Genomic DNA, 27922 nt, shown 5'->3' on the forward strand with positions numbered 1-27922 from the left:
GTCACTCCTCACCAGCATGTCCCTATTCTGCTGCAGGAAAGCCTTGTTGATGGCCATTGCTTGGAAAGCAAGCTGAGGCTGGCACAAACAGGTCCTGCACTGCAGTGCAGGTTTCTCATAGCTCCACTTTCAGCTCCGGCCCTGTCTAAACCTCTGTGCCTTCCGCCCAACAGAAACAGCTACAACAGGCAAGAACTTTATGCTTTTAGAAATATATTTATTTAAACACTGTCTCTAAAATAACCATTGTCCTCTAATATAAAGTGTTCCTGCTGGCACTGGTAGCAAAAGGACAAGGATGGTGTGGGCTGAGGTGAGTCCAGGGAAATCCAGTGGTCCTGTGAAGAGGCACCATCAGCCAGAGCACAGAAAGGACACGTGGGCAGAGGTGAAGCGTCTGCACCCATGTTCTTGTACAGCTGGGCAAGCTCTGCTGCAAAGACCTCAGGAAATAGGTGGCAGCTGTCCCCGGACCTGTTGTCTTGGGCTATCTCGTCCCTTCCTGGTCCTTCTCCTGACTCTCCTTCGCCTTCACCTCTAGACTGGTGTGCCCAGGAAGAGTCAGTGTAAACTTCTCTTGGTGCTTCTATGTCTTCCTGGGTCCTCCTGTAGACACAGATTTCCAAAAAGACTCCTCATAGATAGGAATTTAGAGCACATTTCAAGGATTGCCCTGCAGAGGTTTCTGCAGAGCAGTGCCCCAGGAGCTGCCTTGGCACTCCAGCATCGTGCAAACACTTCATTGCTAATGGCAGCAATAAATAACTCACATGTGTCTCTTCAGGAGCACGCACATGACTATATATCCAGACAGTGCCCCAAGCAGAAGCAAAGCTGAGGCTGCTATGATCCCTAGGATGTAGTATTTGCTTGGGTCACACTGTCCATCAGTCTCGGCTTTTTGCCCAGGACCTGAGCCTGGCAGGAGAAAAGACAATGCAAGAGACAATGTTTGTGCTATGCACTGGGGATAATCTCAGAGTGTGCTTCAGGTGTCCAAGAATTACTGTCTTCAGAGATCAATTCCTCTGGCTCTCATGTCTTAGCACCAGGGAACAAGAGGAATCCCCTCAAGTTCTCACGGAGGAGAGCCCAGTGAGTGCCAGGGAGCAGAACTGCCCCCTGTCTTTTCCTCTGGGCTGCAGGTGAGGACCGTGTGCTGGGCACCTGCAATTCATCTCTGGAGAGCACTGCAGGGATGCAGCAGAAATGCTGTTCTTTTCCCATGGCAGAATCTCCCAAGCACTGACCTGAATATCGCTCATCTTCACCAAGTGTACCAGGGTCCATTATTGGTTCTGTTTCTTCATCTGAACCTGGTACACTGATACTTTCTTCCAGAGGAAAGGTCTCCAGCACAGTCTCAGAATCTGTCTCTTCAGAGAAAACAGGGGACACTTTAAACACAAGTCACTGTCCCTTACCAGGAGCACGGTACAATGGCCTGGGCATTCTGACAAGTGGCACTGAGGACCCTGCTGTCCCGAAACACAAGAAGAAACCATAGCCACAGATTCTGCAATGCAAAAAGAAATGCAGACCCAAACCTCCTAAGACTTAATCAACAAATCCCACACAAGGAATCCCTTCAGGTTCACACTCAGATTTGGGAGTCCAGCTTCATCCCATCCCTGATCCTGAGGTTTGGCAGGGGAGCCAAGATTTCATGGGATATCATTTCTGCCTCGATGCTGTGCCAAGTGTGGGGCAAACACTAATCCAGCACAGGCCTTTTCCCAACATCTGGACGCCAGTGTCTGCACACAGCAGATCTGGCGAGTAATAGTACAACTGCAACTGCAGCAGGAGATGCCCCTGGCAATCATCTGGAAGCACAACTGGGAGCAGACACTGTGCTGGACCATCCCTATGGCTCACCCCAGGAGGTGTGAAATGGAGCATCCCTGCAGCAAGATTCTGACTGTGCTTCTGGCTGTCCAGGATACAGCACATCCCTACAGGAACCAAAAGCTCAGCTTCCTAGGTCCCAGGGTTAACAGAGTGGGATGTACTAACCAGATGGGGCTTCATCCAAGGCTGGCAGGAGCTCCTCTGCAACTTCAGGTAATCCGTCAGGAAATCCTTCAGGAAATCCTTCAGGAACATTTCCATGATCCTTTCCTATGTTACATGTATACAAGGATGTTAACAAACCTAGGGATGTTTACCACGAATAACACAGGGAAAAGGAGTGCCCATTCTTGTGAAGGCAGTAGAGACTGACTACTCACGCTTGAAATACCAGCTGGGAATTAGCATGGAATCTGTCTCTAGTCCAGAGACTGGAAGAGCACGCTCTCTGTCCACAACTACAAGCAAACATCCAGAAGTTGTTACTGTCACATGCACTGCCCTCATGGTCACACCTCAAGACCTGGTTGTGTAAGGTACTGACAGGGCATGCATAGGCAGGTCTGTATTCACACAGTGGCCAGGGCGTGTGGCTGCCTTTGGGACACTGAGCTGGCAGCTCTCACATGAAGTGAAAAGCTTCTGGACATGCCCACACGCCCTGGGGGCAGGTCAGCCATAGATCGTGGCCTGGAGGCTGGATAACCAGACGTGAGTGATGGATAACGACAGGTGAGTGATGGATAACCAGAGGTGAGTGATGGAGAACTCAGTGCTGGAGATTCTGGGCCTGAACTACCCCTCCCAACCTGTCTGCACCTTAAGAAACTCTCTCCGTGATGCACCCTGAAGCAGCTACAGTCCCTCTCATCTCCCCAGGTGTGTCTGCCCCGCTGCCCACACCATGGTGGCTTCCTGGCTCAGCTGGCCATGGCCTGACTGCCACCAGCCAGGGCTCTGTGCTGGCCCCTGCCTGCCTACCTGCTCCCTGCCCAGGTATTGGAGCACTCTGGACATTCTGGGTTTGCAGGGCCAGGAGAAAGAGGAGCAGGAGGTAGTGGGTCAGGACCATGATCCCCCCAGCTCGCAACATTCTGCTGCCTCCACTGCCACCACTGCTGCTGCGGTGTTGCCCAGAGGGAGCACTGAAGAGCACAGGAGGGCTCTGGAACCTCACATCAAATGGAGCTCTGTGATGTCATAGCAAAGCGGTGTCTGTGAAGCCCACAGGGTATGCCCACGTTGCTTGTGATTTCATGCACCTTCCCTTTACAGAATGTCCTTATTTTGCATAGGACTGGAAGGAGCACAAGTAGACAAATTTTGATCTATTCTGCAAGACAGCTATGTGAATAGGAATGCAGAGGCGCTCTGATTTTGCATCCCAGACATCGCGATCAAAAGCCCTATATGAAGGCTGCATTACACAACCCAACTGCAATTACCTTTCTTTGGTATTAATTTTGTCTGTCTGCATTCTGGCAAGAAGCCTGCTTTTCCCAATACTTCTGCTATAGTTTCATGACATTCGTAGGCAGCACTGCTTCCCTCAGCTACCATCATTCTGACATGAGTGTGAACTGCTCAGACTTCTCCCAAGTGAACCCTTGTTTACTGGCTTTCCTCTTCCAATCCTGATTAAAGTGCTCTGAAGGAGTCCCACTAGCTCCTAAGCCATGGCCATTTTTCCCTTTGAGACTGGTGTAGCCCATGTGCCACCATCGGGCCTGGTGTGCTGTAGGGCATCCCACGGTAAAACCCCCCCACTTCTGCTGGGAACACCAGAGTGCCAGGTATTCACCTCTAGAAACAGCCTATGTGTGGTTCACAGCACGGGGCAGATGTAAATACTACCTGTGCCCCAGATGTCTCAAGCAGTCGTCCAGAGGCCCTGAGCTCCCTCTTGCTTGTTCTCAGATGCCATGAGGCACTGCCATGGAACACACACGATTGTTACAAATTTATCACAATCAGGTAGGCCAGTCAATAATGAAATGGATAAACCTAAGAAAGCCCTGGGCTGCGGCACTTGCCTGGTTGAGTATGGTTTGTTGTGTTGTTGAAGGGTTGTATTGTTACTTACCAGTTGTTTTTAACTGTTCTCGTTAAATCTGAGTTCCCCAGTTTCAGTCTTTTTTGTTCCAAGTTGTACCCCACCCTCAGAAATTCTTGTATCCCCAGTTTCCCCCTTACCTTCCGTCGAGCAAGGCCTCCGCTGCTCCCCACCTGCCCATCAAACCGCTGACACCGCCTAATAAACCAACTGAGGGACTCCCATGACGCTCAGCGCTAATGCGGAAGGAAGTTTGATTAACACCCAAAATTCCTAAAAGCAACAATCAGGCACGAGAACTAGATCTAAAAGGGGCATTAATATGCGGGCAGAACATCAAGCTACTCATGGAGAGTTTCCATCTTCCTTCCTTCACCTAGAGAGCACCACGAAAGTGTGATACCCCTAGACTGCATGAGCCAAAGGGAGTTCCTGGGAACCCCGATGAGGACGGAACCCCGACTCTGCAGCGCGAGCAGCAGATTCGACTTGCACCTCCTCCTCAGTGGTGTCCAGTGGGAGCAGTGGCAGCGTGTGCAACCCCTCGAGCCCCCCACCCACAGCTGATCCTCAATAAAAGAGCTGATATTCTATAAAGGCCTTTCAAAAGGAGCAGGTCTCCTGGCCCCTTATTTACTTCAGCTTGGGGGCTCGTCCGGGATATTTGTCACGCCTGAAGAGGACCCCAGACGGGAAGGCGCCACCCGGCCTTGGGCCTCCAGGATAGCTGGCCACCCCGGACCCGGAGGACAGCGTGGGACAGCACTGAGGAGCACTGGTAAGCCACCGCTGGCGGGGGTGGAGACGAGCGAATGGTGTGTGACTGAGACGGAGGCCGGCAGCTCGGACCCCTGGAGCGATTGTGGACCCCTCATACCGCGGTTCTGGACTCCCGCGAGGGGGCCAGCCGGGACCAGGGGGAAGCGAGTGAGGCCTACCAAGGCCTATTGAGCGCGTGAGGTGTCTCCAGGGGCGTAGTGGGCCCCCCTCCGGGCATGCGGAGGAAACTTAAGGAGTGAGTGGCACGTCGCAGGGTATAGGCCTTCCCACCTTGAAATACTTAGGGGTAGGCCGCTCGGGTCACTTCGAGCGTGTGGGAGGCCTAGAGCAGTGTGGAACGTGTACCGTACCGGCTGAAGTTACGGCCTGGGGTCCGAAAGGATTGGCTGGGGTAACTGTCAGGGTGCGGGAAGTGGAGGGAGTAAGCTACAGAATAGTGAGGTATGAGTGTGGCAGTACTGGCAGCCCGACTGTTTTGAAAGGGCTGCGGAGTGAGTGTAGCAGTCCAACTGTTCTGAACGGACTGGCAGCCTGACTGTTTTGAAAGGGCTGTGGAGTGAGTGTAGCAGTCCAACTGTTCTGAACGGACTGGCAGCCCGACTGTTTTGAAAGGGCTGCGGAGGGGGTGAGGTAGCTGTCGGGGTACTGGAGTGAGAGAGCTGCACTGGCTGAGGCTACGGTCTGGACTGGCTGTCGGGGTGCAGGGAGCGAAAGTTGAGGGGGGGTCTCAGAGCACGAGAGGCCTAGAAGCAGGGAAAGAGAGGGTGGATCATGTACTGTATGCCCGAGCATTGGCTGGGGTAGTTGCCGGAACTCTAGGGCGGGTTGCTGGACTACTTTCGGGGTGCTCGTGGGGTGCAGGAGAGAGAGAGGGTACCAGGAGGTACTAGGAGTGATAGTAAAAATTAAGATTTTTGTAGCCCGTCTTAAATTTTGAGTTCGAGAAGGGGGCACGTTTAAGAAAATTTATTTGGGAAGACATTTATAACTTGTGTTGCCCTATCTTAAAATTTCTGTTGGGGTAAGGGCACCGTACTATTTTGGTTCTATACCTAGTGAGAATGGGGGCTTGCATGAGTAAGCGAAGAACTTCAGAGGAAAAGGAGGAGAAAAAGGTGAAAAATATCCCACCAGACAGCCCACTTTGGCGAATGTTAGAACAATGGGAAATGAATGAGGCCACTAAAGATCTGAATAAGGTTAAAATGATTCATTATTGTATAGAGGTCTGGCCCACCTTAGATCTACCTGGAGAGTGGCCATGGTGTGGGACCAGAGACCCTTGGATGTGCTCACAGTTAAATCAATATTTGAGAGCTCAGGGAGATACTAACACTGAGCAGATATTGTATGCTGCCTGCTGGCAGAAACACAGAACTGAGAGTGAAACAGCGAGAATTTGTAAGCTTCAGGGACAGAAAGAGAAGGGTAAAGAAGAGAAAGAGGAAGGGAGTAGCCATATATGGGATCCCCTTGACCATTTACCTCCTCCTCCTGCTTACCCTGTGATACCCCAAGCTACCCCTCCAAATCCCTCAGTCTTACCTGCAAACCCTTCTCCGCTCCCCCAAACTATGGTCCCTATTTCTCCTCAAGCTAGCTCCCTAACAGGTGCATCTCCCATGATTACACCCCCTCTACCACCTCAGCTTAACACGACCCTCTCAAAAACTAACCCCTTCTATTCTCCAATCCCATCTTCAATACCCCCTAGTTCTAATTTAGTTTCTTCCCCTCCTCCATCTGTAGTCCCTGCACCTCCCCCTAACTGGGAGCAGGGTTTGTCAACCTCTGGTACCGATTCTTCTCCCAAGGACCAACAGACTCCTATACTACCGGCCTCATCCCAAGTATTAGAAACCCCAGGAGGGCCCTATTGTAACACCTGGTCAAAAACGAAACTCTTCCCTCTAAGGGAAGTCCCGATGGGTGGCATGGCTGGAGGAGTGGGTTTTGTAAATGCACCCCTAACAGCCTCAGAGATTAGGAGTTTCAGGAAAGAGCTGGGGAATCTAGTTGAGGATCCCGTAGGGATCTCTAATCAAATAGACCAATTTTTAGGACCAAACATTTATACATGGGGGGAATTGAATTCTATCTTGAGTATACTCTTTAACCCCGAAGAGGTTCGGCTGATCAGAACAGCAGGAATACGGATCTGGGATAGGGAGAATCGGATGGGTCCCCCAGGTGACCATAAGCTACCAGTAGTTGACCCAGGATGGAATCCAAATCGAGATGAAGGCCGGAGGAACATGGAAGACTATAGAAATCTGATAGTGAGAGGTATCAAGGAATCAGTTCCCCGGAGTAATAATACAAATCTAGCCTTTGATGGAGCCCAGGAAAAGGATGAGACTCCGGCAGCTTGGTTGAATAGACTGAGAAAGAACTTTCAGCAGTATTCTAATTTAGATCCAGATAGCCCTGAAGGTCAGGTATTTTTGAGATTACAGTTTGTCACCAAGTCTTGGCCAGACATAAGGAAAAAGTTGGAGAAACTTGAGGACTGGCAAGAGAAGGGGATAAATGAGTTACTAAGGGAAGCCTTAAGAGTCTATCTAAGAAGGGAGGAAGAAAAAAACAGAGCAAAGGCAAGGATTATGGTGGCAGTGGCTAGGGAGAGTGTAGGAGCCAATGTTTCCCACAAGGAGAGGGAAACCCTAAGTTCTCCATCTGGGGAAGGAAAAGGAAAGACCATGCCACCCAGGGCTGTTCCCCAGAGACCAGGAGAACCCCGGAGATGTTTTTACTGTGGAGAGGTAGGCCACATAAAGCGGTTCTGCAAAAAGATCTCCTTTGATGAGGCTATTGCAAAGGAGCAAGAAGCTTTAGAGAGACTGTTGAAAGGGGAGGGCAATGAAGATTAGGGGTGTCATGGGCTCTATGTATTAGGGGACCCAATGAAACACCAAGAAGAGCCCATAGTAAAGTTAGAGGTGGGTCCCAATCATGATGAGTTTGAGTTTGTGATTGATACAGGTGCTGATAGATCAAGTCTTAACCAGCTCCCAACCGGAACTACAGTTGGGAAACGAACTTGTGACGTCTTAGGAGCAGAAGGAAAACCCTTCAAAGCTTGTATTATAGAGGATGTAGAGATCAAAGGGAATTCAAGACAATGTGTCGCTGATTTTATATATTTACCTAAATTGGATGGTAAGCTACTTGGAAGGGACCTACAGGTCCAGTTCGGAGTAGGAGTTTTTCCAAAAGGAGGTAGAATGGTGGCTCAGATGATGAGATTGACTACAAAAGATCTAAATGAGGTTGAGCCAGAGGTATGGGCTGAAGAAGGGAAATATGGATATATAGACATCCCACCCATAAAGATAGAAATGCAAGAGGGAGTGTCCTCCATTAGAGTTAAACAGTATCCTATTTCGGTGGAAAGCAGGAGGGGACTAGCACCGATTATAACACACTTATTAACTGAGGGGATATTAGAACCTTGCATGTCTCCCCACAACACCCCTATTCTAGCAATAAGGAAGACAGAGGACAAATTCAGGCTAGTGCAAGATCTAAGGGAGGTGAATAAAAGAACAATCACCAGGCACCCAGTAGTAACAAATCCATATACTCTTCTGAGTAAGATTCCTAGAGACCACGCTTGGTTTACAGTGATAGATTTGAAAGATGCTTTTTGGGCTTGCCCCTTAGCTAAGGAAAGCCGGGATTGGTTTGCCTTTGAATGGGAATGCCCCGAGAGTCAGAGAAAGCAGCAACTGAGATGGACACGTCTCCCCCAAGGCTTTACAGAGTCTCCGAACTTATTCGGACAAGCATTGGAGGAATTATTAGGACAATTTACCCCTGAAGATGGAGTACAAATTCTGCAGTATGTAGATGATCTCCTAATATCAGGAAAAGGGCAGGATGAAGTAAGAGAGACCAGTATTAAACTTCTGAATTTCTTGGGAAGGAAAGGTCTTAAAGTGTCTAAGAATAAATTGCAATTCGTAGAACCCCAAGTTACTTACCTTGGACACCTTATTGGGGAAGGATATAAGAAACTAAGTCCTGAAAGAATCTCAGGTATATTGTCCATTCCATCACCAAAGACCAAAAGGGACATAAGAAAATTACTAGGCCTATTTGGGTATTGTAAGCTGTGGATAGAACAGTATTCACAGAATGTTAAATTTTTATATGAAAAGCCAGTCCAACCTGAACCAGTGAAATGGACGGCTGAGGATGAGGAACAATTAGAGAATTTAAAGACCAAATTATCCTCAGCCCCGGTGCTAAGCCTTCCAGACCTTAAGAAGAGGTTCGATTTATTCATCAATGCAGAAGGGGGAATTGCCTATGGTGTACTGACCCAGGAGTGGGGAGGGCATAGGAAGCCTATTGCATATCTTTCAAAACTCTTAGACCCAGTCGCAAGGGGGTGGCCAACTTGCCTCCAAGCTATAGCAGCCACAGCGATTCTTATAGAAGAAGCACAAAAACTAACACTGCAAGGAAAAATCACTGTGCACACACCTCATGATCTTAAGACAGTATTGAGCCAAAGAGCCCAGCAATGGCTAACTGACCCCAGAATCCTGAAATATGAAGCTATTCTGATAAATGCTAGTGATCTAGAATTAACTACATCCAAGAGCCTGAATCCTGCACAATTCCTCCTAGGAGAGCCTACATCCGAGCTAGAACATGACTGTTTGGAGATCATAGACTTACAAACAAAAACAAGGGAAGACCTCGAAGACTCACCCCTACCATATGGGAGGGTGTTATTCACTGACGGATCATCCAGGGTAGTGGAGGGAAAAAGGATATCGGGATATGCGGTGGTAGAAGGTATTGAAAGGGAGAGTTTGAAAATCATAGAAAGAGAAAAGTTACCTTCAAATTGGTCCGCCCAATGTTGTGAAGTCTATGCTCTTAAAAGGGGACTAGACTTGTTGGAACAAGATCAGGGTACTATTTACACTGATTTGCGGTATGCCTTTGGGATAGTACACACATTTGGAAAAATTTGGGAAGAAAGAGGTTATCTAAATTCCAAGGGAAAGGATTTAATACATAAAGAACTAATCAAGTCGGTATTAGAGTCTCTCATGAAGCCCAAGGAAATTGCGGTGGTACATGTCAGAGGCCATCAGAAAGGGGACACCTTTGAAGGAAGGGGCAACCAGGCAGCTGATCAAGCTGCTAAATCAGCAGCCCAAAACCCGGGGAAGCCAATAAAAATTTTTAATCTAAGTAATACACCAGCTGACGAAGGAAGAGAACCAATATATAGTGAGAATGAGCTGAGAGAAATAAAAAGGTTAGGATTACATCAAGGAAAGCAGGGAGAACGGTTAACCCCAGATGGGCGGAAATTTCTAAATAAGGCCCTAGCTCGAAAAATGCTAGCAGAAATACATAACTTGACTCACTGGGGTACTCAGGGACTATGTGATCATTTCCTAAGAGAACATCTATGTGTTGGGGTGTACGGTCTGGCAAAAGCAGTGACAGAGGGATGCCTAATATGCCAAAAAGTAAATCAAAAGACTATGAGGAAGACTACACCAGGTGGAAGGGAGATAGCACTAAGACCTTTTCAGAGCATACAGGTTGATTTTACCGAAATGCCCCCAGTACAAGGGTACAAACATTTACTGGTTATAGTTGATCACTTGACCCATTGGGTGGAAGCATTCCCTACCAAGAAAGAGACAGCGCAAGTAGTGATACAAATCTTACTAGAACATATCGTTCCCCGGTATGGACTAGTGAATAACATCGATTCAGACCGGGGCCCCCATTTCATAGCTCAAATTTTACATGATGTCATCAAAGCATTAGGTATCAAGTGGCGGCTGCATACACCTTGGCATCCCCAGAGTTCGGGGAGAGTGGAGAGGATGAATAAGACCCTCAAAAACGTGTTAACAAAATTGATCACAGAGACAGGAATGAATTGGCTAAAAGCTCTGCCCCTGGCCCTTCTGCGAATTCGGACCCGACCGCGGTCTGACATTGGGGCTTCACCATATGAGATGATGTTTGGACTCCCCTTCTTACTAACCCCGTATAGCACCGGGGATTATTTAGAGGGAGAGGCAGCTACTCGAGAATATATACAGACAATTGGAAAAACACTGACAGATCTTAAGAAAAGAGGGTATCTTCCTCAAAGCTCCCCCTTAGATACTGATGTGCACCAAATAAAACCAGGAGACTGGGTCTTAATTAAATCTTGGAACAATACCCCGTTGACCCCTAAATTTGAAGGTCCATTCCAGGTTCTGCTCACCACTCACACCACAGTGCGAATGCAGGAGAAGGGCTGGATGCATATTACCAGAGTAAAAGGACCACTACCACCCCCAACTAACCCGTCGAGCTCTACTACACCATCAGAGATCTCCTCCGAGTGGGTCACCATTCGAGATCCGGACACGTTCAAGATAACTGTAAGGAAGCAACCAAAAACCAGTTGAGGACCATAAGGAACCATAGCAATTATAACTATTGTTAGAAGTTGTTATAAGTTGGTATTGTAAACTATCAAAAAGTGCTAGTTGTTGTTAGGCTGAGAGTTGAGGTTTTAAGAACATTTACCATTAGCACATAAAGTTACAGGTCTCCCATAGGGCACATCCTGGAAAAGCTAATTGAAATTAATGAGGAAGTGGGAGTAAACGAGGGAAAAACTCCACAATCGAGCCTAAGAACTCCCTGACCCTTATAAGAGGCAAGACCAGGTGAGACCAAGGGGAATCCATGAGGTTACCCACAAGCAAAATGGTTCATACTGGACTCTTGGGAGGACTGATAATAGTCCTATTGATCGGAAAATCCACAAAGGGAGCTTGCTCGAAATGCTACTCCCCCATCTATGATGGGGAGAATCTACAATCCCTCATAAGAGTTCACACCCATGTGAATCCCACGTGTTTTGATATAACACAATTATCCACCTGTCAAGAAGACGGGAAACAATATTGGATTGCCAGAAATGCTGCCACTTTTAAGCAGCACTTGACTGGGGAATGCCCTATCAGAGAGTGGTTCTGTCTTGAAGAGTCAGACAATCCAGAAGGAGCCACAGACTTAATAAAGGAGAAACCACTTGTCGTGAATAGAGGTGAAATGGATAAACCCCTCGGTAAAAACTTATTCATCGACTTGATAGAAAGAATCAGCCATGAACTGAATATAACAAATTGTTGGGTATGTGGAAGTACACAAATGTCTGATATATGGCCCTGGAAGGGAACAAGTCTAGCACCTGTAGACATCTTGAGGTGGAAATCCATGAAACAAGAACCTCCAAATGAAGGGGAAAGGAGAAGAGAACAATGGGATCTGAACTCAAAGGTAATCGGGGAGGAGTGCATAAGGAGAACAGGGAGACGGTATAAAACATTTGTAGGGAAGATGGCTTGTAAAAGGTACTTGGTGATAGAGGAATCAGAACAAAAATGGATCCCTAGGGAGCCTGATAAATATTGGGCCACTGGCAAGAAGAAAACAGGGTGCATCTATAATGAAGGGTATAGTCTATATGAATGTGCTGACAAAGGAATTAACCCTTTCTGGGGAATCAGAGAAATATCTAAATATTGGGAATACCCCTTTAATATCCAGACCACATCCTGGAAAGCCCCAAAACACCTATTCTGGATTTGTGGGGACAAGGCTTACACCCATCTGCCAGGAGACTGGGCAGGTAGTTGCACCGTAGGGATCATCAAACCAGCCTTCTTCCTGCTCCCACGGGAATCAGGGAACCATCTAGGTGTACCATTGTACGATAATTTGAAAGGAAAAAAATCGAAAAAGGAGAACTATAATCGATTTAGGTAGTACTCAAACATGGAAGGGCAAAATTTGGACACCCGAGGAAATAGTAAAAACATATGGACCAGCAACTTGGGCACAAGATGGATCATGGGGGTACCGAACCCCAATATATATGTTAAATCGAATCATTAGGCTACAAGCAGTGCTTGAGATAATATCAAACAAAACAGCCCTAGCCCTTGATCGTATCAGTGATCAACTGGCACAGACAAGGGCAGTAGTCTACCAAGTCAGGTTGGCAGTAGATTACCTATTAGCCAACGAAGGTGGCATTTGTGGAAAATTTAATTCATTCGAATGTTGCCTTGAAATTGATGACAAGAGCGATGTAATCAGAAACATCTCCAAAGAAATACGGAAAATTGCATATGTACGTACCCAAGAATGGAAGCCCCTGATTAATACAGATTGGTGGGAAAACTTCTGGTCTTTTAAAGGGGCTTGGTGGAAAAAGATAGTATTTATAGTAATAAGTGCATTTGCCAGTCTCCTGCTTCTCCCCTGCCTACTCCCCTGCCTAATTTGGGTTATAACAGCCACTGTGCAAGCAAGCTTTCAGATTCCTGAATAGACCAGTCAGGAGCACACAAATATAATGATATTAGAGTCCCAAGAAGGAGAGCTCAGTACAGCAAAAAGAATATATAACCAATACCAAAGGTTAAGAAAAGTATATTCCCGAGAACCTGAAATAGCAACTTGATGCGGGCAAAAGCCCGATCAAAGAAATAGAGGGGGGACTGAAATGGATAAACCTAAGAAGGCCTTGGGCTGTGGCACTTGCCTGGTTGAGTATGGTTTGTTGTGTTGTTGAAGGGTTGTATTGTTACTTACCAGTTGTTTTTAACTGTTCTCGTTAAATCTGTGTTCCCCAGTTTCAGTCTTTTGTGTTCCAAGTTGTACCCCCACCCTCAGAAATTCTTGTATCCCCAGTTTCCCCCTTACCTTCCGTCGAGCAAGGCCTCCGCTGCTCCCCACCTGCCCATCAAACCGCTGACACCGCCTAATAAACCAACTGAGGGACTCCCATGACGCTCAGCGCTAATGCGGAAGGAAGTTTGATTAACACCCAAAATTCCTAAAAGCAACAATCAGGCACGAGAACTAGATCTAAAAGGGGCATTAATATGCGGGCAGAACATCAAGCTACTCATGGAGAGTTTCCATCTTCCTTCCTTCACCTAGAGAGCACCACGAAAGTGTGATACCCCTAGACTGCATGAGCCAAAGGGAGTTCCTGGGAACCCCGATGAGGACGGAACCCCGACTCTGCAGCGCGAGCAGCAGATTCGACTTGCACCTCCTCCTCAGTGGTGTCCAGTGGGAGCAGTGGCAGCGTGTGCAACCCCTCGAGCCTCCCACCCACAGCTGATCCTCAATAAAAGAGCTGATATTCTATAAAGGCCTTTCAAAAGGAGCAGGTCTCCTGGCCCCTTATTTACTTCAATGCTGAACTTTGGATTTAGTATTTTTGTTTATATTGGTCTCATGGTGTATTTTCATAATGACACGAATCACTATGTAACATATGACACAATGGTGTCAGTTCCCACAGATAGGAATTAACACAGGCGGCCTTGTAGCTGGGCATCTCTTCTGAGAAGGAAATGCTTATGACTTATGTGTGCCAGGAACCCTAGGCTCAGAACCTCCTGCAAGGTCCTACGGATCGAGGAACTTTGGCATGATTGCCCAGGAAGCACCAGGCAAAACCCAGGCTTTCATAGGCACAAGCACAGAGGCACTGACAGCTTTCCACCTCTGGGATGTCACCAAGGCCCATAAGCAGTCTCCAGCAGACAAGCTGCATAAACTCGGCCAGTGCCATCCTCTGGAATCAGGCACACCTTGAAGGCTGCAGCACACAGTGAGCCGTACCGGCCTGGGGGGGTCACTCCGGGACATTTTCACGCAGAACCCAGGCAGGCTGCCCAGGCTTGCCCTCGGTGTTGGCTCTGGGCGCCATCTCGGGGCCTCCATTCCTGCTCGAGGGGAGGCACGGATGAACATTGCCCTTCTCTGTTCCTTAGCCCGCTGTACACCCAGTCTCTCCCTTAATGCCCTCCACAGCATCGTGCTGCTCGGCGGTTCGTCACCAGCTGTGGGACCGGTGTCCCCAGACCATCTGTGGTGCTCCTGAAGCCGCCTGCCACGGGTGGCACGGCAGGGAGGCAGCGCTGCCCCCAACCCGCGGCTTCCTTGGCCCTCGCTGCCGCCATTTCGCAGGGGGCCGTGAGGGGCGGGCACGGGGCTCTGGGGCTGTACCGGCCCCGCCTCCCGGGCCGCGGCTCCGGCTGCTTGCGCTGGCTCGGAGCGGCCCCGCTCCGGCCCCAGGGCCGAGGAGGGCCCTGTCCCGGGCCCGATTCGCCGCTGTGGTGCTGCTGCGGGAGAGCTCCCCGCTGTGTCCCGGCTGCAGGGAACGGCTGCCGGGCCACTTCGCCTGGGAGTGTGAGCTCAGCGTGGCGCAGGGAGCAGAGCCGAGAGTTTAATACAGACAGAAGAGATAGGGGCAGGAAGCCGAACTGAGAGACAACGAGAGAAAAAAGCGGGCAGGGAACGGGAGCAGAGGTGCAGGAAGAGGCAGCAGGGACAGAGGAAGGAAGAGAAGCAGAATGAGCAGGACGGAGCAGAGTCTGGGGTAGGGAGGAATGGACACTGTTGGAGAAGCTTTGGAGAAGCAGCAAGACAGGGAGTGGGAAAGAACAGGGATATAGTGAGAAACGAAATGAGTGTCAACTGGATGGAGCAGCACACTAGGAGAAACCATGGACGACGTTCACTGCCTCCCATTGAATCCAGAGATATTTTCCTACTGGAGTGGCATGTTGGCATGTCAGCTCTCTCAGAAGCAGCCAAGGCTTTTCAGGAATGGCAGTGCAGGGCATGAGCCTGCATGTGTCCCACAGCTCTCAGTTCACATGTGCATCTGCAGGGCTGCAAGTGTGCATGTCTATATGACAAGAATTTGTGAGGCTTGATTCAAGGGTTGAGGCAAAGCTCTCTTCAGAAAACAGCCTTGGGCTGCCCTCTAGGATGTCAAAATCTCAGAGGCTGCTGAGAGGCCCATGAGAGACAGCCCAGAGGTGGAGCTGGAGCTGCTGTGGAGAGGACAGGGACAAGAGTGAGTAGCTCAGTGGCTCCTCTTCATCACTTCTAAGGAATTAGCATTGTCTAAGGATAACCTTTACTGCCTGATGCAGAATTACACAAAACCCCCCAAAAGCCCACAGTGTCCAGAGATGCCTTCAAGCATCTTTCTGGCAATTGCTGCTGGCAATGTCCTCCTCACACACTGCAGGTGACAGTCAGCAGAAGTGGGAGGGTTTTACCGTGGGATGCCCTACAGCACACCAGGCCCGATGGTGGCACATGGGCTACACCAGTCTCAAAGGGAAAAAGGGCCATGGCTTAGGAGCTAGTGGGACTCCTTCAGAGCACTTTAATCAGGATTGGAAGAGGAAAGCCAGTAAACAAGGGTTCACTTGGGAGAAGTCTGAGCAGTTTATGCTCATGTCAGAATGATGGTAGCTGAGGGAAGCAGTGCTGCCTACGAATGTCATTGAAACTATAGCAGAAGTATTGGGAAAAGCAGGCTTCTTGCCAGAATGCAGACAGACAAAATTAATACTAAAGAAAGTCAACTGCAATTGGGTTGTGTAATGCAGCCTTCATATAGGGCTTTTGATCGCGATGTCTGGGATGCAAAATCAGAGCGCCTCTGCATTCCTATTCACATAGCTGTCTTGCAGAATAGATCAAAATTTGTCTACTTGTGCTCCTTCCAGTCCTATGCAAAATAAGGACATTCTGTAAAGGGAAGGTGCATGAAATCACAAGCAACGTGGGCATACCCTGTGGACTTCACAGACACCGCTTTGCTATGACATCACAGAGCTCCATTTGATGTGAGGTTCCAGAGCCCTCCTGTGCTCTTCAGTGCTCCCTCTGGGCAACACTGCAGCAGCAGTGGTGGCAGTGGAGGCAGCAGAATGTTGCGAGCTGGGGGGATCATGGTCCTGACCCACTACCTCCTGCTCCTCTTTCTCCTGGCCCTGCAAACCCAGAATGTCCAGAGTGCTCCAATACCTGGGCAGGGAGCAGGTAGGCAGGCAGGGGCCAGCACAGAGCCCTGGCTGGTGGCAGTCAGGCCATGGCCAGCTGAGCCAGGAAGCCACCATGGTGTAGGCAGCGGGGCAGACACACCTGGGGAGATGTGAGGGACTGCAGCTGCTTCAGGGTGCATCACGGAGAGAGTTTCTTAAGGTGCAGAGAGGCTGGGAGGGGTAGTTCAGGCCCAGAATCTTCAGCATTGAGTTATTCATCACTCACCTCTGGTTATCCATCGCTCACCTGTCGTTATCCATCACTCACGTCTGGTTATCCAGCCTCCAGGCCACGATCTATGGCTGACCTGCCCCCAGGGCGTGTGGGCATGTCCAGAAGCTTTTCACTTCATGTGAGAGCTGCCAGCTCAGTGTCCCAAAGGCAGCCACACGCCCTGGCCACTGTGTGAATACAGACCTGCCTATGCATGCCCTGTCAGTACCTTACACAACCAGGTCTTGAGGTGTGACCATGAGGGCAGTGCATGTGACAGTAACAACTTCTGGATGTTTGCTTGTAGTTGTGGACAGAGAGCGTGCTCTTCCAGTCTCTGAACTAGAGACACATTCCATGCTAATTCCCAGCTGGTATTTCAAGCGTGAGTAGTCAGTCTCTACTGCCTTCACAAGAATGGGCACTCCTTTTCCCTGTGTTATTCGTGGTAAACATCCCTAGGTTTGTTAACATCCTTGTATACATGTAACATAGGGAAGGATTATGGCAATGTTCCTGAAGGATTTCCTGAAGGACTCCCTGAAGTTGCAGAGGAGCTCCTGCCAGCCTTGGATGAAGCCCCATCTGGTCAGTACATCCCACTCTGTTAACCCTGGGACCTAGGAAGCTGAGCTTTTGGTTCCTGTAGGGATGTGCTGTATCCTGGACAGCCAGAAGCACAGTCAGAGTCTTGCTGCAGGGATGCTCCATTTCACACCTCCTGGGGTGAGCCGTAGGGATGGTCCAGCACAGTGTCTGCTCCCAGTTGTGCTTCCAGATGATTGCCAGGGGCATCTCCTGCTGCAGTTGCAGTTGTACTATTACTCGCCAGATCTGCTGTGTGCAGACACTGGCGTCCAGATGTTGGGAAAAGGCCTGTGCTGGATTAGTGTTTGCCCCACACTTGGCACAGCATCGAGGCTGATATCCCATGAAATCTTGGCTCCCCTGCCAAACCTCAGGATCAGGGATGGGATGAAGCTGGACTCCCAAATCTGAGTGTGAACCTGAAGGGATTCCTTGTGTGGGATTTGTTGATTAAGTCTTGGGAGGTTTGGGTCTGCATTTCTTTTTGCATTGCAGAATCTGTGGCTGTGGTTTCCTCTTGTGTTTTGGGACAGCAGGGTCCTCAGTTCCACTTGTCAGAATGCCCAGGCCATTGTACCGTGCTCCTGGTAAGGGACAGTGACTTGTGTTTAAAGTGTCCCCTGTTTTCTCTGAAGAGACAGATTCTGAGACTGTGCTGGAGACCTTTCCTCTGGAAGAAAGTATCAGCGTACCAGGTTCAGATGAAGAAACAGAACCAATAATGAACCCTGGTACACTTGGTGAAGATGAGCGATATTCAGGTCAGTGCTTGGGAGATTCTGTCACGGGAAAAGAACAGCATTTCTGCTGCATCCCTGCAGTGCTCTCCAGAGATGAATTGCAGGTGCCCAGCACACGGTCCTGACCTGCAGCCCAGAGGAAAAGACAGGGGGTAGTTCTGCTCCCTGGCACTCACTGGGCTCTCCTCCGTGAGAACTTGAGGGGATCCCTCTTGTTCCCTGGTGCTAAGACATGAGAGCCAGAGGAATTGATCTCTGAAGACAGTAATTCTTGGACACCTGAAGCGCACTGTGAGATTATCCCTAGTGCATAGCACAAAGATTGTCTCTTGCATTGTCTTTTCTCCTGCTAGGCTCAGGTCATGGGCAAAAAGCCGAGACTGATGGACAGTGGTGTTATGGGTAAAATTTAGTTAGTGTGTTACAAGTTAAGGTTGTTAATTTTCTAAGTTAAGTGTTGAAGAAGTTAATTGTGTTTCAAGTTAGTTGAAATGTTACAGTAAGTTAAAGTAATGTTTGTTAAACGTTTAAAGGGGTCCACGGTGGCGTGGGTGTTGTTCCTGAGGGGCGTGGTAACATCTCGAGAGTGAGGTCAGTGCAGTGACATCAGCGCCACGAGAAAGATTGACGGAAGGAGCGGTCAAGTCACCCGCCGCCCCGAGAGAATGGTTGGACAAGAATGAACCGTGATAAGGACCAATAAAAGCCCCCAAAACGGACCAATTATCACGGGGATCTAAACCCCACCAATCCTGGACCCAAGGGTCGGCTATAAAAGGGGCTGTCAGACTCCTGCCGGTTGGTCTCCTGAGGAGTTTGTTCCGAGGGAGTGCCCGGTGTGTCGGGGGTTCGACACATTTGTTTCGTTTTCCGGCCTGCTGCGAGGGGACTCGAGCTTATCTCGGGTCCTCCGTTTTCTACAGCGCATTTGAATAAAGGAGTGCCTCTTTTACAAGAAAGTTGTTACTCTGTTTTAAAAGACCGGATGACTTTCAGCTAAAAGCTCTGGCCTCGTTCATTACAGTGTGACCCAAGCAAATACTACATCCTAGGGATCATAGCAGCCTCAGCTTTGCTTCTGCTTGGGGCAGTGTCTGGATATATAGTCATGTGCGTGCTGCTGAAGAGACACATGTGAGTTATTTATTGCTGCCATTAGCAATGAAGTGTTTGCACGATGCTGGAGTGCCAAGGCAGCTCCTGGGGCATTGCTCTGCAGAAACCTCTGCAGGGCAATCCTTGAAATGTGCTCTAAATTCCTATCTATGAGGAGTCTTTTTGGAAATCTGTTTCTACAAGAGGACCCAGGAAGACATAGAAGCACCAAGACAAGTTTACACTGAATCTTCCTTGTTGTATTGCGTTATTTTATTGTTATTACATGGTTTGTTCCATTGTTTGTACGCCCTCCCTCCCCAGTTATAATTCAGTTGCCCTAATTCCCGCCTTCCCTTGATCAATCAACCCATGTCCCAACCCACCTTCCAATACATTCCCTGTTCTTCATTCTAGTCCCTGCCCCGGAGATTGTCAATCCCTCCTAGCCCCTCCTATCCTTCTAGCATCTTCTGTATCAGTCATCATTTCTTAGCATATGATTGGATGTTACATGTATTTCTCCGCCTATGTTTCCCCCTATTGGTTTTATGTATAATCAGCCCCGCCTTATGTTACACCCCCAAACTGTAGCGATTGGTTCTGTATTGTACCCTCCCTTGGGGGAGGGCCCCTATTTAAGTTGCTGCAAAGCTGTGTTCCGTGCCTTTTGTGGTTCCCCTGCCTCGATCTCAGTTGTCCTCCTTCCCTCAGTAAATCCTGCTTCCCCGGAACCTCAGAAGGACTCTCTCTCGATGCTTTGCTCCTCCCCGGACGCATGTAGGGCCCTTAGGGTTCAGAGCCCTACCCACATTCCGGGTTTCCCTTAATCCTGGAAGCGGGCCACTCTTGGCGCTGGCCTTGCCTTCAGGAGATAGCTGGGCGAGTCGGTACAGGGTGGAGAAGGCGGGCCGCGTCACTTCCTGGGCACGCTATCGTCCGTCTAGACGTGAAGGCGAAGGAGAGTCAGGAGAAGGACCGGGAAGGGACGAGATAGCCCAAGACAACAGGTCCGGGGACAGCTGCCACCTATTTCCTGAGGTCTTTGCAGCAGAGCTTGCCCAGCTGTACAAGAACATGGGTGCAGACGCTTCACCTCTGCCCACGTGTCCTTTCTGTGCTCTGGCTGATGGTGCCTCTTCACAGGACCACTGGATTTCCCTGGACTCACCTCAGCCCACACCATCCTTGTCCTTTTGCTACCAGCGCCAGCAGGAACACTTTATATTAGAGGACAAAGGTTATTTTAGAGACAGTGTTTAAATAAATATATTTCTAAAAGCATAAAGTTCTTGCCTGTTGTGGCTGTTTCTGTTGGGTTGGAAGGCACAGAGGTGCAGGCAGTGCCGGAGCTGAGAGTGGAGCTATGAGAAACCTGCACTGCAGTGCAGGACCTGTTTGTGCCAGCCTCAGCTTGCTTTCCAAGCAATGGCCATCAACAAGGCTTTCCTGCAGCAGAATAGGGACGTGCTGGTGAGGAGTGACATGCTAAAGCTTCTCTAGGAGCTCATTTGGGATGCTGCCCTGAATCAGGATGGTCTGGACAGAGAGGGAAGGATGTTCTGGATAGGGTGGCTGTCCAGTGCTGAGCACAACAATTACACCTGACAAGGTGCCTTAGGTCTTGGGGGTTGTGGCAGTTCCCCCCACAGGGCTCAGAGACCATCAAAGAGCAGAAAGATGGAGCTGGGCTGGGTGAGATACAGAGAGGAGGAAATGTGATATTAGTCACAGAAGTAGTATTAAAAATGGAATTTGTAACAGAGACAACAATTGTAATAAAAATGACAGTTTTTCCCCACTCACAATGGGAAAAAAGCCATAGGTGGAACAAAGCAGAGGAAATGTGCTGTGGAGTTTTGCTTGAATGAGTGTGGCAGTGGCAGGTTTCTCATGGCTTTTTAATCGCTATTTGGGACTTGAGTTTAGTTTTATTTCTGGGAGTAAAGAATGAGACAAAATACACTTCTGTATTTCCTGGTTGATTTCTAAAGTGATGGAATGTAAGCTTATGAAGAAGGAGGCTTGCTACGTGGAAAGAAGCACCAGAGTGCCTGTCTCAGATGAAGAAAACAAGGCAGTGCAAGAAAAAAACATGTCAGGGAATTGCTGTCTTGGGCTCAGGAGACAGATTCACTGTCGTCGTCCAGGCCTTTTCTCGTGCCGCTCCTGCTTGGCCATCTACAGCCAGAGCTGGCGCTGTGAGTGCAGCAAAGCTGTTGTCCAAGAAACCCGGCGGCACAGCTCTCTGAGGCTGACTGTCACCTGCAGTGTGTGAGGAGGACATTGCCAGCAGCAATTGCCAGAAAGATGCTTGAAGGCATCTCTGGACACTGTGGGCTTTTGTGTAATTCTGCATCAGGCAGTAAAGGTTGTCCTTAGACAATGCTAATTCCTTAGAAGTGATGAAGAGGAGCCACTGAGCTACTCACTCTTGTCCCTGTCCTCTCCACAGCAGCTCCAGCTCCACCTCTGGGCTGTCTCTCATGGGCCTCTCAGCAGCCTCTGAGATTTTGACATCCTAGAGGGCAGCCCAAGGCTGTTTTCTGAAGAGAGCTTTGCCTCAACCCTTGAATCAAGCCTCACAAATTCTTGTCATATAGACATGCACACTTGCAGCCCTGCAGATGCACATGTGAACTGAGAGCTGTGGGACACATGCAGGCTCATGCCCTGCACTGCCATTCCTGAAAAGCCTTGGCTGCTTCTGAGAGAGCTGACATGCCAACATGCCACTCCAGTAGGAAAATATCTCTGGATTCAATGGGAGGCAGTGAACGTCGTCCATGGTTTCTCCTAGTGTGCTGCTCCATCCAGTTGACACTCATTTCGTTTCTCACTATATCCCTGTTCTTTCCCACTCCCTGTCTTGCTGCTTCTCCAAAGCTTCTCCAACAGTGTCCATTCCTCCCTACCCCAGACTCTGCTCCGTCCTGCTCATTCTGCTTCTCTTCCTTCCTCTGTCCCTGCTGCCTCTTCCTGCACCTCTGCTCCCGTTCCCTGCCCGCTTTTTTCTCTCGTTGTCTCTCAGTTCGGCTTCCTGCCCCTATCTCTTCTGTCTGTATTAAACTCTCGGCTCTGCTCCCTGCGCCACGCTGAGCTCACACTCCCAGGCGAAGTGGCCCGGCAGCCGTTCCCTGCAGCCGGGACACAGCGGGGAGCTCTCCCGCAGCAGCACCACAGCGGCGAATCGGGCCCGGGACAGGGCCCTCCTCGGCCCTGGGGCCGGAGCGGGGCCGCTCCGAGCCAGCGCAAGCAGCCGGAGCCGCGGCCCGGGAGGCGGGGCCGGCACAGCCCCAGAGCCCCGTGCCCGCCCCTCACGGCCCCCTGCGAAATGGCGGCAGCGAGGGCCAAGGAAGCCGCGGGTTGGGGGCAGCGCTGCCTCCCTGCCGTGCCACCCGTGGCAGGCGGCTTCAGGAGCACCACAGATGGTCTGGGGACACCGGTCCCACAGCTGGTGACGAACCGCCGAGCAGCACGATGCTGTGGAGGGCATTAAGGGAGAGACTGGGTGTACAGCGGGCTAAGGAACAGAGAAGGGCAATGTTCATCCGTGCCTCCCCTCGAGCAGGAATGGAGGCCCCGAGATGGCGCCCAGAGCCAACACCGAGGGCAAGCCTGGGCAGCCTGCCTGGGTTCTGCGTGAAAATATCCCGGAGTGACCCCCCCAGGCCGGTACGGCTCACTGTGTGCTGCAGCCTTCAAGGTGTGCCTGATTCCAGAGGATGGCACTGGCCGAGTTTATGCAGCTTGTCTGCTGGAGACTGCTTATGGGCCTTGGTGACATCCCAGAGGTGGAAAGCTGTCAGTGCCTCTGTGCTTGTGCCTATAAAAGCCTGGGTTTTGCCTGGTGCTTCCTGGGCAATCATGCCAAAGGTCCTCGCTCCGTAGGACCTTGCAGGAGGTTCTGAGCCTAGGGTTCCTGGCACACATAAATCATGAGTATTTCCTTCTCAGAAGAGATGCCTAGCTACAAGGCCGCCTGTGTTAATTCCTATCTGTGGGAACTGACACCATTGTGTCATATGTTACATAGTGATTCGTGTCATTATGAAAATACACCATGAGACCAATATAAACAAAAATAATTAAATCCAAAGTTCAACATGGACATGAGACACAGGAAAATCTAATGATTTCATTATATTTGTTTAAATCACTTTGCTGTAAATTGCTGGCTTTGTGTTTTTTATGTATTTTATTGTTTTGCCGCTATAATTATGAATTGCATCCAGTTTTTATGCATACAGAAAACGTGGGCTTGTGTGAACATGAACAGACTTGTTGCTGGTGTTACCTGCTTGCTAGGACTGTAACCTAAGAACATGTTCGAGCCTTATCCACACATAGTGGCGGCTTGTAGCCACTGCTGCTTAAAGTGCTGGCCAACAAGTTTGGGCTTGCTCGGGCTTGTACCCCAGCACAGTAAGCACAACATGACTCCAGCAGGTAGTGCCTACAAAAGGGACAGTGACCAAGGGTAGGACGGATGTGTTGATAGAGCAAAAACTCCCTGCGTCCCCAGCACTGCTTGCCCGTTCTTTATCAGCGAATTAATAAATTGCCTTATTGACTGGCCTACCTGATTGCGGTAAATTTGTAACAATCGTGTGTGTCCCATGGCAGTGCCTCATGGCATCTGAGAACAAGCAAGAGGGAGCTCAGGGCCTCTGGACGACTGCTTGAGACATCTGGGGCACAGGTAGTATTTACATCTGCCCCTTGCTGTGAACCACACACAGGCTGGTTCTAGAGGTGAATACCTGGCACTCTGGTGTTCCCAGCAGAAGTGGGGGGGTTTTACCGTGGGATGCCCTACAGCACACCAGGCCCGATGGTGGCACATGGGCTACACCAGTCTCAAAGGGAAAAATGGCCATGGCTTAGGAGCTAGTGGGGCTCCTTCAGAGCACTTTAATCAGGATTTGAAGAGGAAAGCCAGTAAACAAGGGTTCACTTGGGAGAAGTCTGAGCAGTTCACACTCATGTCAGAATGATGGTAGCTGAGGGAAGCAGTGCTGCCTACGAATGTCATGAAACTATAGCAGAAGTATTGGGAAAAGCAGGCTTCTTGCCAGAATGCAGACAGACAAAATTAATACCAAAGAAAGTCAACTGCAATTGGGTTGTGTAATGCAGCCTTCATATAGGGCTTTTGATCGCGATGTCTGGGATGCAAAATCAGAGCGCCTCTGCATTCCTATTCACATAGCTGTCTTGCAGAATAGATCAAAATTTGTCTACTTGTGCTCCTTCCAGTCCTATGCAAAATAAGGACATTCTGTAAAGGGAAGGTGCATGAAATCACAAGCAACGTGGGCATACCCTGTGGGCTTCACAGACACCGCTTTGCTATGACATCACAGAGCTCCATTTGATGTGAGATTCCAGAGCCCTCCTGTGCTCTTCAGTGCTCCCTCTGGGCAACACTGCAGCAGCAGTGGTGGCAGTGGAGGCAGCAGAATGTTGCGAGCTGGGGGGATCATGGTCCTGACCCACTACCTCCTGCTCCTCTTTCTCCTGGCCCTGCAAACCCAGAATGTCCAGAGTGCTCCAATACCTGGGCAGGGAACAGGTAGGCAGGCAGGGGCCAGCACAGATCCCTGGCTGGTGGCAGTCAGGCCATGGCCAGCTGAGCCAGGAAGCCACCATGGTGTAGGCAGCGGGGCAGACACACCTGGGGAGATGAGAGGTACTGTAGCTGCTTCAGGGTGCATCACGGAGAGAGTTTCTTAAGGTGCAGACAGGTTGGGAGGGGTAGTTCAGGCCCAGAATCTTCAGCATTGAGTTATTCATCACTCACCTCTGGTTATCCATCGCTCACCTGTCGTTATCCATCACTCACGTCTGGTTATCCAGCCTCCAGGCCACGATCTATGGCTGACCTGCCCCCAGGGCGTGTGGGCATGTCCAGAAGCTTTTCACTTCATGTGAGAGCTGCCAGCTCAGTGTCCCAAAGGCAGCCACACGCCCTGGCCACTGTGTGAATACAGACCTGCCTATGCATGCCCTGTCAGTACCTTACACAACCAGGTCTTGAGGTGTGACCATGAGGGCAGTGCATGTGACAGTAACAACTTCTGGATGTTTGCTTGTAGTTGTGGACAGAGAGAGTGCTCTTCCAGTCTCTGAACTAGAGACACATTCCATGCTAATTCCCAGCTGGTATTTCAAGCGTGAGTAGTCAGTCTCTACTGCCTTCACAAGAATGGGCACTCCTTTTCCCTGTGTTATTCGTGGTAAACATCCCTAGGTTTGTTAACATCCTTGTATACATGTAACATAGGAAAGGATCATGGAAATGTTCCTGAAGGATTTCCTGAAGGATTCCCTGAAGGACTCCCTGAAGTTGCAGAGGAGCTCCTGCCAGCCTTGGATGAAGCCCCATCTGGTCAGTACATCCCACTCTGTTAACCCTGGGACCTAGGAAGCTGAGCTTTTGGTTCCTGTAGGGATGTGCTGTATCCTGGACAGCCAGAAGCACAGTCAGAATCTTGCTGCAGGGATGCTCCATTTCACACCTCCTGGGGTGAGCCATAGGGATGGTCCAGCACAGTGTCTGCTCCCAGTTGTGCTTCCAGATGATTGCCAGGGGCATCTCCTGCTGCAGTTGCAGTTGTACTATTACTGGCCAGATCTGCTGTGTGTAGACACTGGCGTCCAGATGTTGGGAAAAGGCCTGTGCTGGATTAGTGTTTGCCCCACACTTGGCACAGCATCGAGGCAGAAATGATATCCCATGAAATCTTGGCTCCCCTGCCAAACCTCAGGATCAGGGATGGGATGAAGCTGGACTCCCAAATCTGAGTGTGAACCTGAAGGGATTCCTTGTGTGGGATTTGTTGATTAAGTCTTGGGAGGTTTGGGTCTGCATTTCTTTTTGCATTGCAGAATCTGTGGCTGTGGTTTCCTCTTGTGTTTTGGGACAGCAGGGTCCTCATTGTCACTTGTCAGAATGCCCAGGCCATTGTACCGTGCTCCTGGTAAGGGACAGTGACTTGTGTTTAAAATGTCCCCTGTTTTCTCTGAAGAGACAGATTCTGAGACTGTGCTGGAGACCTTTCCTCTGGAAGAAAGTATCAGCGTACCAGGTTCAGATGAAGAAACAGAACCAATAATGGACCCTGGTACACTTGGTGAAGATGAGCGATATTCAGGTCAGTGCTTGGGAGATTCTGTCACGGGAAAAGAACAGCATTTCTGCTGCATCCCTGCAGTGCTCTCCAGAGATGAATTGCAGGTGCCCAGCACACGGTCCTGACCTGCAGCCCAGAGGAAAAGACAGGGGGCAGTTCTGCTCCCTGGCACTCACTGGGCTCTCCTCCGTGAGAACTTGAGGGGATTCCTCTTGTTCCCTGGTGCTAAGACATGAGAGCCAGAGGAATTGATCTCTGAAGACAGTAATTCTTGGACACCTGAAGCACACTCTGAGATTATCCCCAGTGCATAGCACAAACATTGTCTCTTGCATTGTCTTTTCTCCTGCCAGGCTCAGGTCATGGGCAAAAAGCCGAGACTGATGGACAGTGTGACCCAAGCAAATACTACATCCTAGGGATCATAGCAGCCTCAGCTTTGCTTCTGCTTGGGGCACTGTCTGGATATATAGTCATGTGCGTGCTCCTGAAGAGACACATGTGAGTTATTTATTGCTGCCATTAGCAATGAAGTGTTTGCACGATGCTGGAGTGCCAAGGCAGCTCCTGGGGCACTGCTCTGCAGAAACCTCTGCAGGGCAATCCTTGAAATGTGCTCTAAATTCCTATCTATGAGGAGTCTTTTTGGAAATCTGTTTCTACAGGAGGACCCAGGAAGACATAGAAGCAGCAAGAGAAGTTTACACTGACTCTTCCTGGGCACACCAGTCTAGAGGTGAAGGCGAAGGAGAGTCAGGAGAAGGACCAGGAAGGGACGAGATAGCCCAAGACAACAGGTCCGGGGACAGCTGCCACCTATTTCCTGAGGTCTTTGCAGCAGAGCTTGCCCAGCTGTACAAGAACATGGGTGCAGACCCTTCACCTCTGCCCACGTGTCCTTTCTGTGCTCTGGCTGATGGTGCCTCTTCACAGGACCACTGGATTTCCCTGGACTCACCTCAGCCCACACCATCCTTGTCCTTTTGCTACCAGCGCCAGCAGGAACACTTTATATTAGAGGACAAAGGTTATTTTAGAGAAAGTGTTTAAATAAATATATTTCTAAAAGCAAAAAGTTCTTGCCTGTTGTAGCTGTTTCTGTTGGGTGGAAGGCACAGAGGTGCAGGCAGTGCCGGAGCTGAGAGTGGAGCTATGAGAAACCTGCACTGCAGTGCAGGACCTGTTTGTGCCAGCCTCAGCTTGCTTTCCAAGCAATGGCCATCAACAAGGCTTTCCTGCAGCAGAATAGGGACGTGCTGGTGAGGAGTGACATGCTAAAGCTTCTCTAGGAGCTCATTTGGGATGCTGCCCTGAATCAGGATGGTCTGGACAGAGAGGGAAGGATGTTCTGGATAGGGTGGCTGTCCAGTGCTGAGCACAACAATTACACCTGACAAGGTGCCTTAGGTCTTGGGGGTTGTGGCAGTTCCCCCCACAGGGCTCAGATATAATCTATTTGACAGAAAGAGATCATTCTCTTTAGCAGAAAGCTGGAGCTGGGCTGGGTGAGATACAGAGAGGAGGAAATGTGGTATTAGTCACAGAAGTAGTATTAA

The 27922-nt window shown here is 49.7% G+C and overlaps 3 protein-coding genes across 3 annotated transcripts; 2 read left to right on the forward strand and 1 right to left on the reverse strand.

Annotated features, from left to right (window-relative positions):
* Positions 1–221: 221 nt before the first annotated feature.
* Positions 222–4085, reverse strand: LOC148219900 (uncharacterized). Its single transcript, XM_088157026.1, has 6 exons — positions 4045–4085; positions 2833–3041; positions 2017–2121; positions 1251–1376; positions 771–918; positions 222–606 (listed from the first exon to the last, which is right to left on the reverse strand). Exons 1-6 carry the CDS (start codon positions 4083–4085, stop codon positions 222–224), a joined length of 1014 nt encoding a protein of 337 aa, XP_088013152.1.
* Positions 4086–17065: 12980 nt separating this feature from the next.
* On the forward strand, positions 17066–20493 carry LOC148219901 (uncharacterized). Its single transcript, XM_088157027.1, has 6 exons — positions 17066–17192; positions 17303–17395; positions 18031–18156; positions 18669–18721; positions 19160–19269; positions 20070–20493. Exons 1-6 carry the CDS (start codon positions 17066–17068, stop codon positions 20491–20493), a joined length of 933 nt encoding a protein of 310 aa, XP_088013153.1.
* A 2324-nt stretch (positions 20494–22817) lies between these two features.
* Positions 22818–27416, forward strand: LOC148219902 (uncharacterized). Its single transcript, XM_088157028.1, has 5 exons — positions 22818–22872; positions 25517–25621; positions 26262–26387; positions 26720–26867; positions 27032–27416. Exons 1-5 carry the CDS (start codon positions 22818–22820, stop codon positions 27414–27416), a joined length of 819 nt encoding a protein of 272 aa, XP_088013154.1.
* The last annotated feature ends 506 nt before the right edge of the window (positions 27417–27922 follow it).

This window comes from Sturnus vulgaris, chromosome Z (assembly GCF_052056855.1).
Source record: "Sturnus vulgaris isolate bStuVul1 chromosome Z, bStuVul1.hap1, whole genome shotgun sequence".
NCBI classification, from domain to species: Eukaryota; Metazoa; Chordata; class Aves; order Passeriformes; family Sturnidae; genus Sturnus; species Sturnus vulgaris.